This window comes from Ochotona curzoniae, unplaced genomic scaffold (genome assembly GCF_017591425.1).
Source record: "Ochotona curzoniae isolate NIBS_2020 unplaced genomic scaffold, NIBS_Ocur_1.0 contig_43, whole genome shotgun sequence".
Classification (NCBI taxonomy): domain Eukaryota; kingdom Metazoa; phylum Chordata; class Mammalia; order Lagomorpha; family Ochotonidae; genus Ochotona; species Ochotona curzoniae.
This window is the reverse complement of record NW_024466218.1, coordinates 30,059,521-30,072,736: the sequence shown is the minus strand read 5'-3', so window position 1 is coordinate 30,072,736 and position 13,216 is coordinate 30,059,521. Positions and strand designations below refer to the sequence as shown.

Below are 13,216 nucleotides of genomic sequence, written 5' to 3'. Positions count from 1 at the left end.
CAAGTCTAAGCAGCATTCCAGACATGATTCCAAACACCAAGTCAGCACCCACTTACAGGAGCACTGACATACACTTAGAGCACCCAAGAGATCACGGCAAGGGGCTGAGTCTATGCAAACTAAAGTCAGTCAAAAACCAAAGTACATGTAATTAAAATAGCGTAAACTTATCTAACAAAAGAATCTAGTCATATGTGTCTAGATATAGGTACCTAGCCATGGTAGTACTGACTAGTAGTTTAAACATACTTACAAACTAAGGTGGCAACAAAAATGCCAATTAATTGAAACATGGTTCAGCAAAAAACACAGAACATTACATAGCAAACAAGAAAAATTAGGAACAATCTTCACATGTACGGATGAGTGGCTATGACCCTGACACATAGTAGAAACAGCAAGTGGACAGGAAAAGTGTATATAGTATACATTCATTTTAAAAAATATATACATACATTTGAGAAAAAAGAGATCCATCAAAGCCATGTGTGTTACAAAGAAGCTATGTGCAGATTTCCCTCTGCATAGGGATCTGGCTCCAACATCCAGCAGGGCCAGATCTCCACATGCCTGCCCTCCCCTTCTCAGCAATGCCCACCTTCCTAGGGAGTAAAGGGTTTCCTCACCCCACTTGGGCCCCTCCTCCAGCCCACCCATCAGTGTACCTAGTTCCCTGTTCATGCTGCTTGCTGCCTTACCCTCTCCAGAAACTGGCTTTACGAGTTAACTGTTCATTCAGCAGGGACAGGGCTAACAAGGACGGGAATCACGAATAATTTTTTACAAATGGCTAGTATGGGGCCAGTGTTCTGGTGCAATGGATTCAGCTGCCATTTGTGATGCCTGTAAGCTGTATCAGCTGAATCTGGGCTGTTCTGCTTCTGATCAAGCTCCCTGCAGATGACGGCCTAAGCACTTGGTGGGAGACCCAGAAGGAGTTTCCGGCTCTTGGCCTGGCCCAGCCCTGATTGTTGCAAATATTTGGAAAGTGAACCAATAGATACGGGTGTCTCTTTTTGTCTTTCAAATAAATAAATTTTGAAATAATAAATAAAATAAGTATTACTAAAATTTGACCATTACATTCAACCTGTATCCTAGGAAAAAATAACTGCCTATATCTCAAATTAAATACGAGACTATGAGTGCTTTAGAAACAGTGCTAAAAGCAAAAAAAAAAAAGTGCCAAGAAACCAAAAACCACATCGACACTATTAATAAAGTACAAGTCACTGAAATATGAACCAAGAACAAGAATGAGAGGCGATGTTAATGTACCTTCAAGTGTATGGCCAGGAACCTTATGAAGTGACTTAAAACATTTGCAGAAACTGGGATGAAAAAGTAAGCTTATTTTGGTGTAAAAACATTGTGAAATCCATACAAGTTTTTTCATAAACCACATTTTTCATTAACTCTTCTAAAGCCCTCTCATGTAAGACAGCACTAATATAAAAATTCTATTTATTATTTGGAAAGAGAAGTCAATTTACATCTTGGATTCATTTGATGTAACAAAATAAATTAAGAAAATAATAAACAAAAATTATCACACAAAATACCCGAGTTTCTAAAGAGATAGTTTCATGTTAAAAAAAAAAAAAAAAAAAAAAAAAGACCTGCAGCAGATCTCAGGCTCAGCCATGAAGCAGCCCGGTCTGCAGGCCGCGCACTCAGCCTCCAGGTAATGCGCACCCGACAAGCAGCAGAGTGGGCTCTGGCTGTCAATCCCCAACACCCACCTGGGAGGCCTCACTTCAGGTCCCAGGCATCCTGGGAGTGAACCAGACAACAGGAACTCTGTTTCTCACGTAAGAAACAAACAACTTTAACCACATGTTATGCGAGTTGTCCCCTCTCCATTAAAAATCAAATAACATATGCAGCCAAAACTGAGTCTCACTGCTAATGCCAGACTCTTCTTTTCCCCTTCATGGAACCACCTTCGCTACCTTATCCTACAGCACAGAGGCAACTTCCACCACAGCACAGAGACAACTTCCGCCATTGGTTCATTCCCCAGATGGCCAATACGGCCACTGGGGGGTGGGGGGGGCGCCAAAGCCAGGCGCTTCTCCTGGGTCTGTCTCCCTTGTGGGAGGCAGAGGCCTGATCATTTGAGCCAACTTTTGCTGCTTTCCCAGGTGCATTACAGGAAGCTGGAATGGAAGCAGAGCAACCATGACTCACACGGGATGCTGGTGTCACAGTGACTTAACCTGCTACTCAAAATGCAGGGTCCAGGACATTCACATTTGAATCTTCTGCTATCAAGCAACACCAATTTGTTCCTCCTCATCAAAGAGTACCTACAAACTTTTTGATCCTTCATGTGTGATAGGTCAAACTATCTCAAAGCTTCTTTTAGCACCCATGAGTATCTTTTCATATTTAATGCCACTCAAAAATTCCAGCTTCTCTATATTCTTGGTCCATAACATTCCCATCCCCCCCCCCGCTTCAGTCAATCTACAAGAATTGCATATCCTACAATTCTTAGTTCATTTTAAAATACTACACAAGAAACTTTGTATTGAACTTGAAATGTGTCTCACTTTGCCTTACATTTTTCTTTCACATTATGTAAAAAATTTGAATATTTGATTGTTTCTCTTTAATGATTTCTAGTATTGTGTGACATATCACACACTTGTCTTAAGTTTCAAGTTTTCTCCTTTGATTTACTTCTTTGAGTCATCATAATTTGGATACAGAAACAACACAGGACTCTAACTTTATTTTTCCTGCATGACTACCCAAATGTACCTACTATTTCACAACTTGGGGATGACTTTTTAATCTTGAGGGGAAACTAATGAGAACCTAAAATCAAAGGCTGATAAACCATGCATCTTAAACTTCATTTTAACCATCACAGCTAACTGAAAATTTTACCACAAATTAATACACATTACATAAAAACTCTACTAAACCACAAGGACCCAAAAGGAACTGATAAGGTAAACATAATCCCACAACACATGGATGGCTAAACTTACAGAAAGATTTTGAATTTCACTGATAAAGGGAAGAAAATTAAATCAATGGGATAACCACCCACCTATTACATTAACAAATATTCTTAAAGATGATACTCAGAGCTGGCCAAGCTGCATTTAGCAGGTAAATTAACGCACTGAACATGCTCCAGACATCAACTTCTCATAGGAAAAGCCATTTGACTCAAAGGCCAAGTAATATACCCAGCCCAACAGGGATCAAAGCATACACGGAAGCCAATGTGGACAAGGTAACAATGAACATCAATCTGCTGGGCCCAGGAATCACACTCCGCTGCTGGACATATACCAGTGGCTGCCATCTGGCTCCCTCACTACCACCCCTGGCCAGTGTAGACCTCAGGTTCACTCTGTCAGTCTCAGTCTCTCATGCAACTGTGCAGCGGCATTCACTACTAAGCAACCTCTCCACATGTTAAACTGAGAATCTGCCAGCTGCTGGGTCCACTATGAAACAAGGGCTCTGGAGCCTCCCAGCACGGCCTGAAACCCACTGGGTACTGCAGAACAAGAACTGCCCCCTTGACCACAATTCCTAGGGGACAAAAATGTCCATCAAAGCCCCTCAGCACAGGAACTGAGAACTCCAATCAGCTGCTCCAAACCATCACCCACTCCCCACCTGCAGCTATCTGGTCTCATCCGGGGCACCTGCTCCACTCCTGTTCATTCCTCCCCTTCCTCTTCTGAGCCCGTGCATTGTCTTGAGACCTTTCAGAACATAAAGCCTATATATCTCCCTACCCCAGCTACAACCTGGGTTCCAGCTTTCCCAACAGCCATGCAGGTGGAAGGCTCCTCTGCACACACCTTGTAAGCATGTATGTGCCCACACTGTCTGAATCTGCTCTCCAGTCACCTCACCCAGTTTCACATGGTATATGGCGTGTGCCAACCCAGGTCAGTTGCCAATTCCTACCCAATTTAGGCATCGGTCATACTGCCTCCTCCATTCCAAGCCTTTCTTCACACTGCTGGAGGGCCACAAGGATGACCCATCTGACACTGCAGACTCTGTGCTCAGCTGCCTTTCTCCCCATGAGGCCATCTGTCTCCCATCTTATCCTGCCCACTTAGTGCCAGGTTGCTCTTCGGATTTTGTCCAACAAGAACTCCCTGCCCTCCCAGATTTCTGCACTAAGGTGAGGGCTTTGGTCCCTCCTTCTTGGCCCCAGCCATCCTGAGAATACTCAATGGGTCCAGTTTCCTTCCAGTGCAGTGGGTACTAGTACAGCAAATGACACACACCTTTGCGGTCTCTCTCAGGATGTCGACTCCCACAATTGGGCACCCTTTGGTTCAGATGGCAAGACCAAGTTGCACTGAAGCCCTGATAAACTACACAAGGCCAGCACTGCTTCTGCTTCTACAGAAATTACTAACAGAGAGAGAATGCATTCCCATCTACTGGTTTATCCCCATCGTGCCCTCAAGAAGGATAGGGCTGGACTAGACTAAAGCTGTGAGCAAAGAACTTCATCTGGTCTCCAACATAGTGGCAGGACCCTGACTGAGCCATCACCTATTGTTTCCCAGTCTAAATTGGTAGAAAGCTGAACCTGAGAACTGAAACCAGGTATTCCAATGTGGGATGTTGGTGCCTTAAGTGCTAAGCAACAACCAGCTCTCACCCTTCTTAAGCAAACCTCTTCTTGAGAGAAAGTTAGCCATTATCTGCATAGCATCCCTCTACTTCTCATCATTAAATACAACTTACCTTAGTCAACAAGTTTCCTGCCTCTTCAGGGACCTCTCCCCAGTATCTTCAATTTCTTCCTCTCTCTATAGACACAAAGGGGCTCTGGGAGCTACTCTGGGTGCCTGGCAGTATACTTAATTGCCCATCTCACCTACATGTTTTTTCCACAGCCCAAAAACCTGACAGTGGTACACCAAGACCTTGACTAGCAATGGGCTTTGGCAAGAACTGGTATCTTTAAACACATCCCCAAAGGCCTCTTTCCATTGACACTCTTAGGGGAAAACAAGCAGTTTTGCCAGTGATTTTCTGTTGCAGACACAACTGAACTTCATGATATTAAAGGACTAGGAAAGTACAATGACAAAAGAGCCTAGCCCTAAACAGCTAACAGATAAAATGTCCATTTCAGAAAGCACCTCTGTGGCATCGCTTAAACGTATTCTGAGCAGCGAGTCCCCCGTTAGCAACGCTCACCTTAGGATGGGCTCCAGGTCAGGGTGCCGCCGTTCTTCCCTTTTCACGGAACCCTGATTCAGGGCTCTTAAGATGGTCTTATCAAAAGTCTCTGAAGAAAACTCCTTTGGAAGCTAGAAAGAAAGAACAAGCCCAAGGTTAGCTTTCTTACTTCCTGACAACTATGTACCAGGTCAGAGACACATGACACTGGGAAACCTTTTCCAACTCCTCAGGACACAGGAGCCCACAGAGCCTCCCACAGGAGACACAGCACTTTTGTGCACTCCCACGGGACACCAGGAACCAGAGCACCAACATGCTTCTCAAGTTAAAACCAACACTGCACAGCACACCTGATGGTATTTTTATACTGGAAGAGTTTTCTGAAAGTGCTACTTCTGTTGTTATAATGATCACTTTTGTGCCTAAAAGACAGTTTCAGACTACCAGCAGGGGCTGGGTACCAGACAAAGCCCTGAATACAGACTCAGGAAGAAAGCTTTTAATCTTCCTTGCACCAGAAGCACCAAGAATGGATCTGTCACCAGAAGAATATGCTGGAAAACATCAACAAATCTTCACTCGCCCAAGGAAGTTTCAAAACTGAGAACGCCATCATTTCAGTCGGCTGCTTTGACTTTAAAAAATCCCTGCTAAGTTGACCCTTTGTTAAACAAACTTTGCAAGTCTCTCAAGAATTGTTTTAAATTCAACTTTTGATAACTAACCTGTGCTAGTTAACTCCTGAGTTATTGGCACTTCCACGAAAATTAAGGGAACAATGCAGAATCTAAGGAGTCAAAGAATTATAAAACCTAATATAAATTGATTTACATCTAAATATTTAAGAAATCCAAAATAAATATTCTTCAGAAGAAGTAAGCATTCTGAGTCAGTGCTTCAGAATTAGTAAGTTTTATCCAGGTAGCACAGGCTGACTGATGCCAGGCACAATAGTCCACGGCACCCATGAGAGCAGGGCTCCCCCTGGGACCTAGCTCAGCTGGCATTCCATACATGGGATCATGTTCTCTGAGCCCTACAGGAGAGAACATTCTCCAATATTTATGCTTTGGTATTATTAGCACGTCAATATAGATCCATGACAGTTGGCATATTACCAAATTAAAACATGACTTCTGCTAAGTATCTACACACAGCTAAATAAAACTAGCTCAAAAGCCAATGGTACCTGTACAAGCTTCTGTGTCAGACCCCACAAATTTATCTTCAACCTGTCTTGCCCAATCGACAATCACCCATTAAACACCCACCCTGTGCCACATGCCAGTTTAGGTTCTGTGCACACAGCACTGAAGGAAGTAGGTATTGAGAGCTAACTCATGTTTCAGGAAAATACTCTAGCCTGTCACTGGCCAAACAGGGAGGCTGATAAACACAATTATAAACTTATCTGGAGAGATAGATAGATACATAGATATAGATAGATATATACATTACCACCTAAGTTTTTAGAAAAGCTATGAGTGAAGAAAAATCAACCTTGCCAAGGCACACAAGGGAGTGCCACCCTCACCCTATGTTTATTCTGACAGCCGTCTCCTTCTGGCCCTGAATTTCCCTCCCTACTGCAAGCATGAATAAGAGATTCATACTTTCTTCTTAGTCCTAATATTTTAAAGTCTATTCCATGGAGGTTGGGGAGTTACAACTCAGACGAAGAATCAAGAGAAAAATTTAAAGGAGGCACACAGAGAGACTTGAAGAGTTGCAGGGTCTGAGATGCAAGATTCGAAGACTTTTATATAGCAAGCCTGATGCTCTTTACCAACTGTGCACTGAGCTCTAGCCACCTGGGACCTATACTTTGTAATCCATATTCATTTGGACAAGGAGATTTTGGATTCTGCGTATTATGCAAAAATAATTTTAACAACAAAATCTATACTTTTACCTTAAGTAGAAATTCCTGCAGTTCTTGATGGGTTTTTGTTACTGTTGTGACTGAAAGATCAGACCAATTTACCTGATTTAAGAAAAAACACACATATTATATATGGTTATTCCTTGGACAGGATCTGGCTAGAAAAAAAAGTCTGGAGTCAAACAAAAGGTCTTACCTAAATTTTATTAAGATTATCAATCAGAAATATAAAGTTCATTTGGCATTATCCTAATCTCTTCAAAATTACTCAAATCAACTATACACTGGTATCTTTTACCTAAAGTTTTCTGATAATTCTTCAAATTGTGTAGCTTTTTTTTCAGAAAGGAAAATGCCTGACTTGCTTTTCCATGGCGTTACAGGACCCCACAATGACTCTGATGGCCTAGACCATGTCCCCAGAGGACAACTCTGTTTCCTAAAACGTTGAAATGTCACAGAATGAAGAGTTGATGTCCCCCTTTTGGTTGTACCAGTTCCTATTTTTATGGGCTAGATATTCAATCTTCATCCCAGATCTTTAAAATTGGATGAAGACTGTACAGGACAGGTGCTATTACCTCCATTTCCAAGGAAACTCAAAAGCATTAACTTCATGAGGTATGAATGTAAGCAAGCACCAGAGCTGCAACTGACATCTAGCGCATTGCTCAGGGCACTCAACTGTGCCCCACTAGAAACTCTACCCTGTAATTATTTGAGTTAGGTGCGTATTTAGGTTATGCTAATACCACAGCCTTGCCAACTAATCACGTGAAGAATCAGATACTTGAAAATACACAGGAAGTTTGATCTACCAACCCTTAGGCAATCTCTTATTAACTGACTCATTGCTTAAATGCTCTTTAAAGTCCATGCACTTTGAGCAGACACTTGTGCCAGGCACTCTTCTCACTCCTGTGTCAGAGTACTTGGGAATGGACAAGACAACTGAAACCTCTGTCGGCTGGGTTCAGCCTAGTTCAGGGGACAGATAAAGCAAGCAAATAAGAGATTGCATCAGTGATCATTGCTCTGAAGAAAATGAACAGGGTATGAAAAAAGAGCAGGGAGAAACAGTATTAGAGTGCCAAGAAGCACCTCTGAGCAGAAAGCCAGGTGCACCCTAGCCTAGGGTCAAAGTGTCTCGGGTGAGGGATGGTGAAGCTAAGGAAGGGAAAGCTAGTGAGGCCAACTGTAGACAGCAGAATGAAACACAGACCACAAGGCAGGCTTGTGGAGACAAGTCTCAAAGTCTGCCCTCTCAAAGCAGAGAACACTGAGTGCTGAGGCTCACTCAAAGGCCTGAGCAGGTGAGACACAAATGAGCAGGGGATGAAGACTTCTCTCCAGGTGTCACCCACTGGGAGGATCTATGACAGCCATGATGGTGGGACCCTCAGACGAGAAATGAGGCATCTGTTGGCATGGGATGCAACTTCAAGAGAGGGAGACACAGCTGCCCGGGGCAGCAAAGCTGCAGGGGAAGAACGGCTCAGGAGGCAGGGACATGGCAGCTGGGTCCAAGAGGCCTCAGGCTCCAGGGAGCGTGCAGGCCAAACTCAGGAGGAAGGTCATGGGGAAGCCCCAGCTCAGAGAGGCAAGGAAAATATGGACAAGGAATCTAGCTCTCAGGCAAAGAGGAGACAAGCAGTCTTAACCTGGAGCTAACATCTGAGAGCTGGGTGGAACACAGTGGGTCGATCAGATACTGACTGACTAAAGGACAGACAACAGAAAGCAGCCACAATTATCAAGGCAGCAAACCAAGAGCGGATGAGGAGAGGAGAAAAGGCCCAGGACAGTACATGTGACCTGGACTTTAAAAATAAGACACAATTACCTCTTAACTGCCTCCCTATCTCTGAAGGCTTATTTATCATTAAATTTGTCAAAGTAATTTTTTTCCCCCAATTGTATCACATTAAAAAGACTTGGCAAACCATGCAATATCTACCACACAATACATTTAACTAAAAACAAGTAAATAAACAGTTTTCCCCCTTGAGTTAGCAAACCTGCTGTATTTTTCCAAAGGTCAATTAACATGGTAATGGAGGATCTTTCGCAGATGAATTAGCTTACTTTGAAAGTGTACTCCCAATATTTGTCAGCCCTTTTTCTCTGGACTCCTTTCAACATTATCTTCTCAATGTGTACAGCTGAAAGAAAAAAAAAAATACGCTGACTTGTTCTACAGAGACCTGATACACATTCCAGTTACCTCAATAACCCTATAATGTGACAGATACTTTACAATTCACTTTACTAGTGGCCTGAAATCATAAAACAAATGGAAGCACAGCAGTGCACTGTCCCTCCATGAAGTGATATCTTTTATATCTACTAACCGCCAGACCTGCTCACACAAGGGTGACTAAGGCACCAGCATTGAGCAGATTTTCTAAAAGATCGTCTTGAGAACTGTTCTTCAGATTGCCACCACCAAAGCACTTTATAATCAACTAAATATGGTTCATTCAATTACTTAAAGTATAAACTAGGAAATATTTAGCTTTATTTTTAATAAAAACACTTAGAAGTAACATAACTGACAAAAATTTCTGCCCGATTAATGTTTTTCTCAAATGTACCCCTTAACATCATATAATGGTGAATTATAATAAAAGTTGAGCAATACAAGGAACTATGAAGGTTTATGGTAGCAAAATTTTTCATAACTATAAATTAGTGAGCATGAATGATATTAAACTTAAAAAGCAATTAGTGTGACTTGAAGTAGATAATTATGAAATAAGCAAAGGGGCAAATGCTCCAAAGACTCATTTACACCTCCTTTAGTAAAAGCCATCACTTCAGGAAATCAATCAGATTGAATACATCCAAGGTCTTGAGTGTACACACTACAAGGACTCAAGATGAAGACTGCTGCTCTGGGTGTAACAGAGGAAAACACTCCTTACTGGATGCCAAGCAGGGTCTGATCAGAGGCTGATGGTAATGAACATGACTGAGGCTACAGGGAACAGGGGAAGAGTAACCACAGGCCTGTCTGGGTAGCAGTGGGTCTGGGGGGTAAAGGGGACAGGAGATGAGAAAGGAGGAGACAATTAGTTCTGCCTTAGGAGAGGAAGAAGTACCAATGGATGAAGCAGATTATACAGAAAGTTCCAGGGAGGAAATCAGATTGTCACAGGTCATGCTAAGTGGGCAATGAGAAGGCATGAAGCATTAAGATACGGAAACATGTAGGCAAACAGCTGCTCGTAGGAAACAAAGGAGATAACACTGCTAGCACTTGGGTGTTAATTCTCCAACATATACAGCATGTGGTGCGGCTTTCTCCTGGGGGCCAGAAATGCTGACAAAATCTGCAAAGTGAGGTAAAAAGCCCGACCCTCCTTATACCTGTACAGTATTACAAAGGCCAAAACACAGGTGGAAAGGTCTGCTGCTTCTGAAAGTGATTGCAGGTATTTTAAATTACAGAAAACTGGTGCTATTGGGGCACATATATGGAGAATTGATTAAGGTGTCACTAGGGACACCCACATTCTACCAGGAGTGCCTGGTTCAAGTCCTGATTCCTAGGCTCCCTTGCTTTTCATCCAGTTTCCTGCACAGAACATCCTAGGAGGTGGTCAATGATGGACTGAGTGCTTGAATCCCTGTCACCCACGTGAGGGAGACCTGGGCCAAATTCCAGGCTCCCGACTTAGGTCTGGCTGCAAATCTCCAGGTTCAGGACAAGAGACCTTCAGTATTTGATTAGGTCAGACTGCAGTTAAGCTCAGCCAAGAATCCACTACGGCAACTCAGGACATGGAAATCTAGCTATAGCTTCTGCCTCAATTTCAAGTTGTACCTGCTGCTACCTATCAGGATGAAGGTATGCCAAGACAAGAAGGACAGTGTGTGGTGAAGAATGCTTGATCATGAGTGCCTCCATACACTTTAAATAAAAATTATAAATATAAGAAAAATAGTCTACAGTACAACCTTATAGTATGGCTAGCATTTTCATTTCATCTCTGTTTCACTGAAATCTATTTATTTAAAAATAAAGGATAACCTGCACTGCAAAACCAAATTTTGGTTTAGGTTAGTAAACATGTAGTGGGTTTAGATAGTTTAGTCTGTGCCTGAAGCAGGCTAGCTAGAGAAATGGGAGTACTACAACCATCTTGGTACAAATTCTACTTGTAGCTTATACAAAAAGGATGACAACTGAGATGAAAAGGAGATACACTGATGTAACTTCAAGATTGTTGTAACGGAGTGTGATGCTTATTGTATCACCGTTGCTCTTGCAAAGCTCAAACAACAGGTTACTACATCTTCCACTTCCATTTTTCTCCTCACATGTTAACAGACTCTCCTAATGCAGGAAGAGTATGAGTTCATGTGTTTTTTCGAAGGCAATGTCCTCTCACTCCTTCATCACAGCGCTCTTAAAAGTGGCATTACTGCAGGAAGAATAGATTTGTAGGGCATTTCTCCATTTGCTTACAATAAAACTTACGTAAAACCGGGGTTTTTTCTCAGTAGACACTGAGCAGCTTTTACAGATAAAGTGCCATTCTGAATACTTTGGGAAAATGATAAAATACACAACCAGGTTTAAGATAGAGCTGAAAAGACAAGTGAGCACAAGACAGAACAAGCCATCACGTACTAGGACAAGTCAAGGGCTTGGGGCCCAGGGCCCAGAATGCAGATGGCAGAAGTGGGACGATTGGTGTCAGAGCAAAACTCGGAAACAGCAGGACTTCTCCAAAAAGAGATGAAGAGTTCAGAGCAAACCAGTATGAACAGTCCCCTGCAGTCTTCACACGGTGGGTGAAGCTTCACGTTTGCAAAAGCTACAGCATACCTTCTCGCTGTGCTCTGTGAGGCGCCATGGTAAGTCCATCCTGAGGTACTGGGGCTTGTTCTAGTAAATTGGTCTCATTACTTTGCATGTAATCACCATGAGCAGAGTCGTTCTAGACAAGAAAGAGGGGGACATTTTAATCCACACCAGAGACCTAAGGTAGAAAAATTAAACCCTAAGTTTAATGCTTTCAATAATCAGGTTAACAGCCGTTTTGAGAGATCAAACAGGTGACTCAGGCTAACACACAAGGACTGTCAATACAAGAGGAGGAATATCAGTGATACTCTGAAACTGGCAACAGTATTTCGTGAATTGTTTTTACTACACCAGCTATCCTGGGATGTTTAAAAAAAAAAAACTGCATAACGCTAAAGAAAACAAGCAAAATTACGTTAGAGTGAAATCCAGAGTTGCCAGTTATGTCAATGCTCTCCACTGCGAACCAGAACCCACGGAAAGCATGTGACAGATATCCCCCCCGACACTGACCCCTCCTTTGTAAGGGTAATGTATGCACTTTGTGCACTAATCATTACACAATTCTTATTCATTGCTTGATCTGACAGTTTAACAAAATCTCTGATACGACAAGTTTCATAAAAGGCATCATCCACACAGGTCAAATCTCTCTCAACAATATGTATGGGACAATGAATTTATCATTGAAGGGCCTACTTTCTAGGGCCCGGCATGGTGGCCTAGCAGCTAAAGACCTCGCCTTGAATGCACTGGGATCCCATATGGGTGTCAATTCTAATCCCAGCAGCCCCGCTTCTCATCCAGCTCCCTGCTTGTCGCCTGGGAAGGCAGTCGAGGACAGCCCAAAGCCTTGGGACCCTGCACCCGCGTGGGAGACCCAGAAGAAGTTTCTGGCTCCTGGCTACAGATCAGCTCAGTACTAGCCATCTGGGGACTGAATCATTGGACAGAAGATCTTCCCCTCTGTTTCTCCTCCTCTCTATATATTTCTGACTTTGCAATAAAATAAATCTTTAAAAAAAAAAAAGTCATCTAATAGCAGCTGAATGATCTAACTCTGAGTTTGCTCAAGCATTAGTGAAGTGGATTAAGTTTCCTCCTAAGAGATTTGGCCTGGGAGCAACAAAAAGCATGGCAAATGTATACAGAGCTCTCCAGAACTCAAGCACCACCACGAGCCTATTACTATTACAATATACTAGGTAAAGAAAAAAAAAAAAAATTCAAGCAGCCATCTACAACTCAGGCCTTATTTCTCTTCATGTAGTCTCGAAGAACACAGCTTATCCAAATTCAAGTTAAGAACCAATTACACAACTTTACAAACCTGCAGTTTA

The 13,216-nt window shown here is 42.6% G+C and overlaps 1 protein-coding gene across 3 annotated transcripts in view; it reads right to left on the bottom strand.

Annotated features, from left to right (window-relative positions):
• ZCCHC2 (zinc finger CCHC-type containing 2) overlaps nt 1–13,216 on the bottom strand; it is a 49,798-nt gene that overhangs the window by 23,471 nt on the left and 13,111 nt on the right. For all 3 annotated transcript variants that reach the window (XM_040985085.1, XM_040985086.1, XM_040985087.1), the window contains exons 2-5: nt 11,898–12,009; nt 9,149–9,225; nt 7,094–7,165; nt 5,197–5,309 (exon numbers count right to left, since the gene is read on the bottom strand). In XM_040985085.1, coding sequence (XP_040841019.1) covers nt 5,197–5,309; nt 7,094–7,165; nt 9,149–9,225; nt 11,898–12,009 — 374 coding nt within the window. The remainder of the gene's footprint in view (nt 1–5,196; nt 5,310–7,093; nt 7,166–9,148; nt 9,226–11,897; nt 12,010–13,216) is intronic.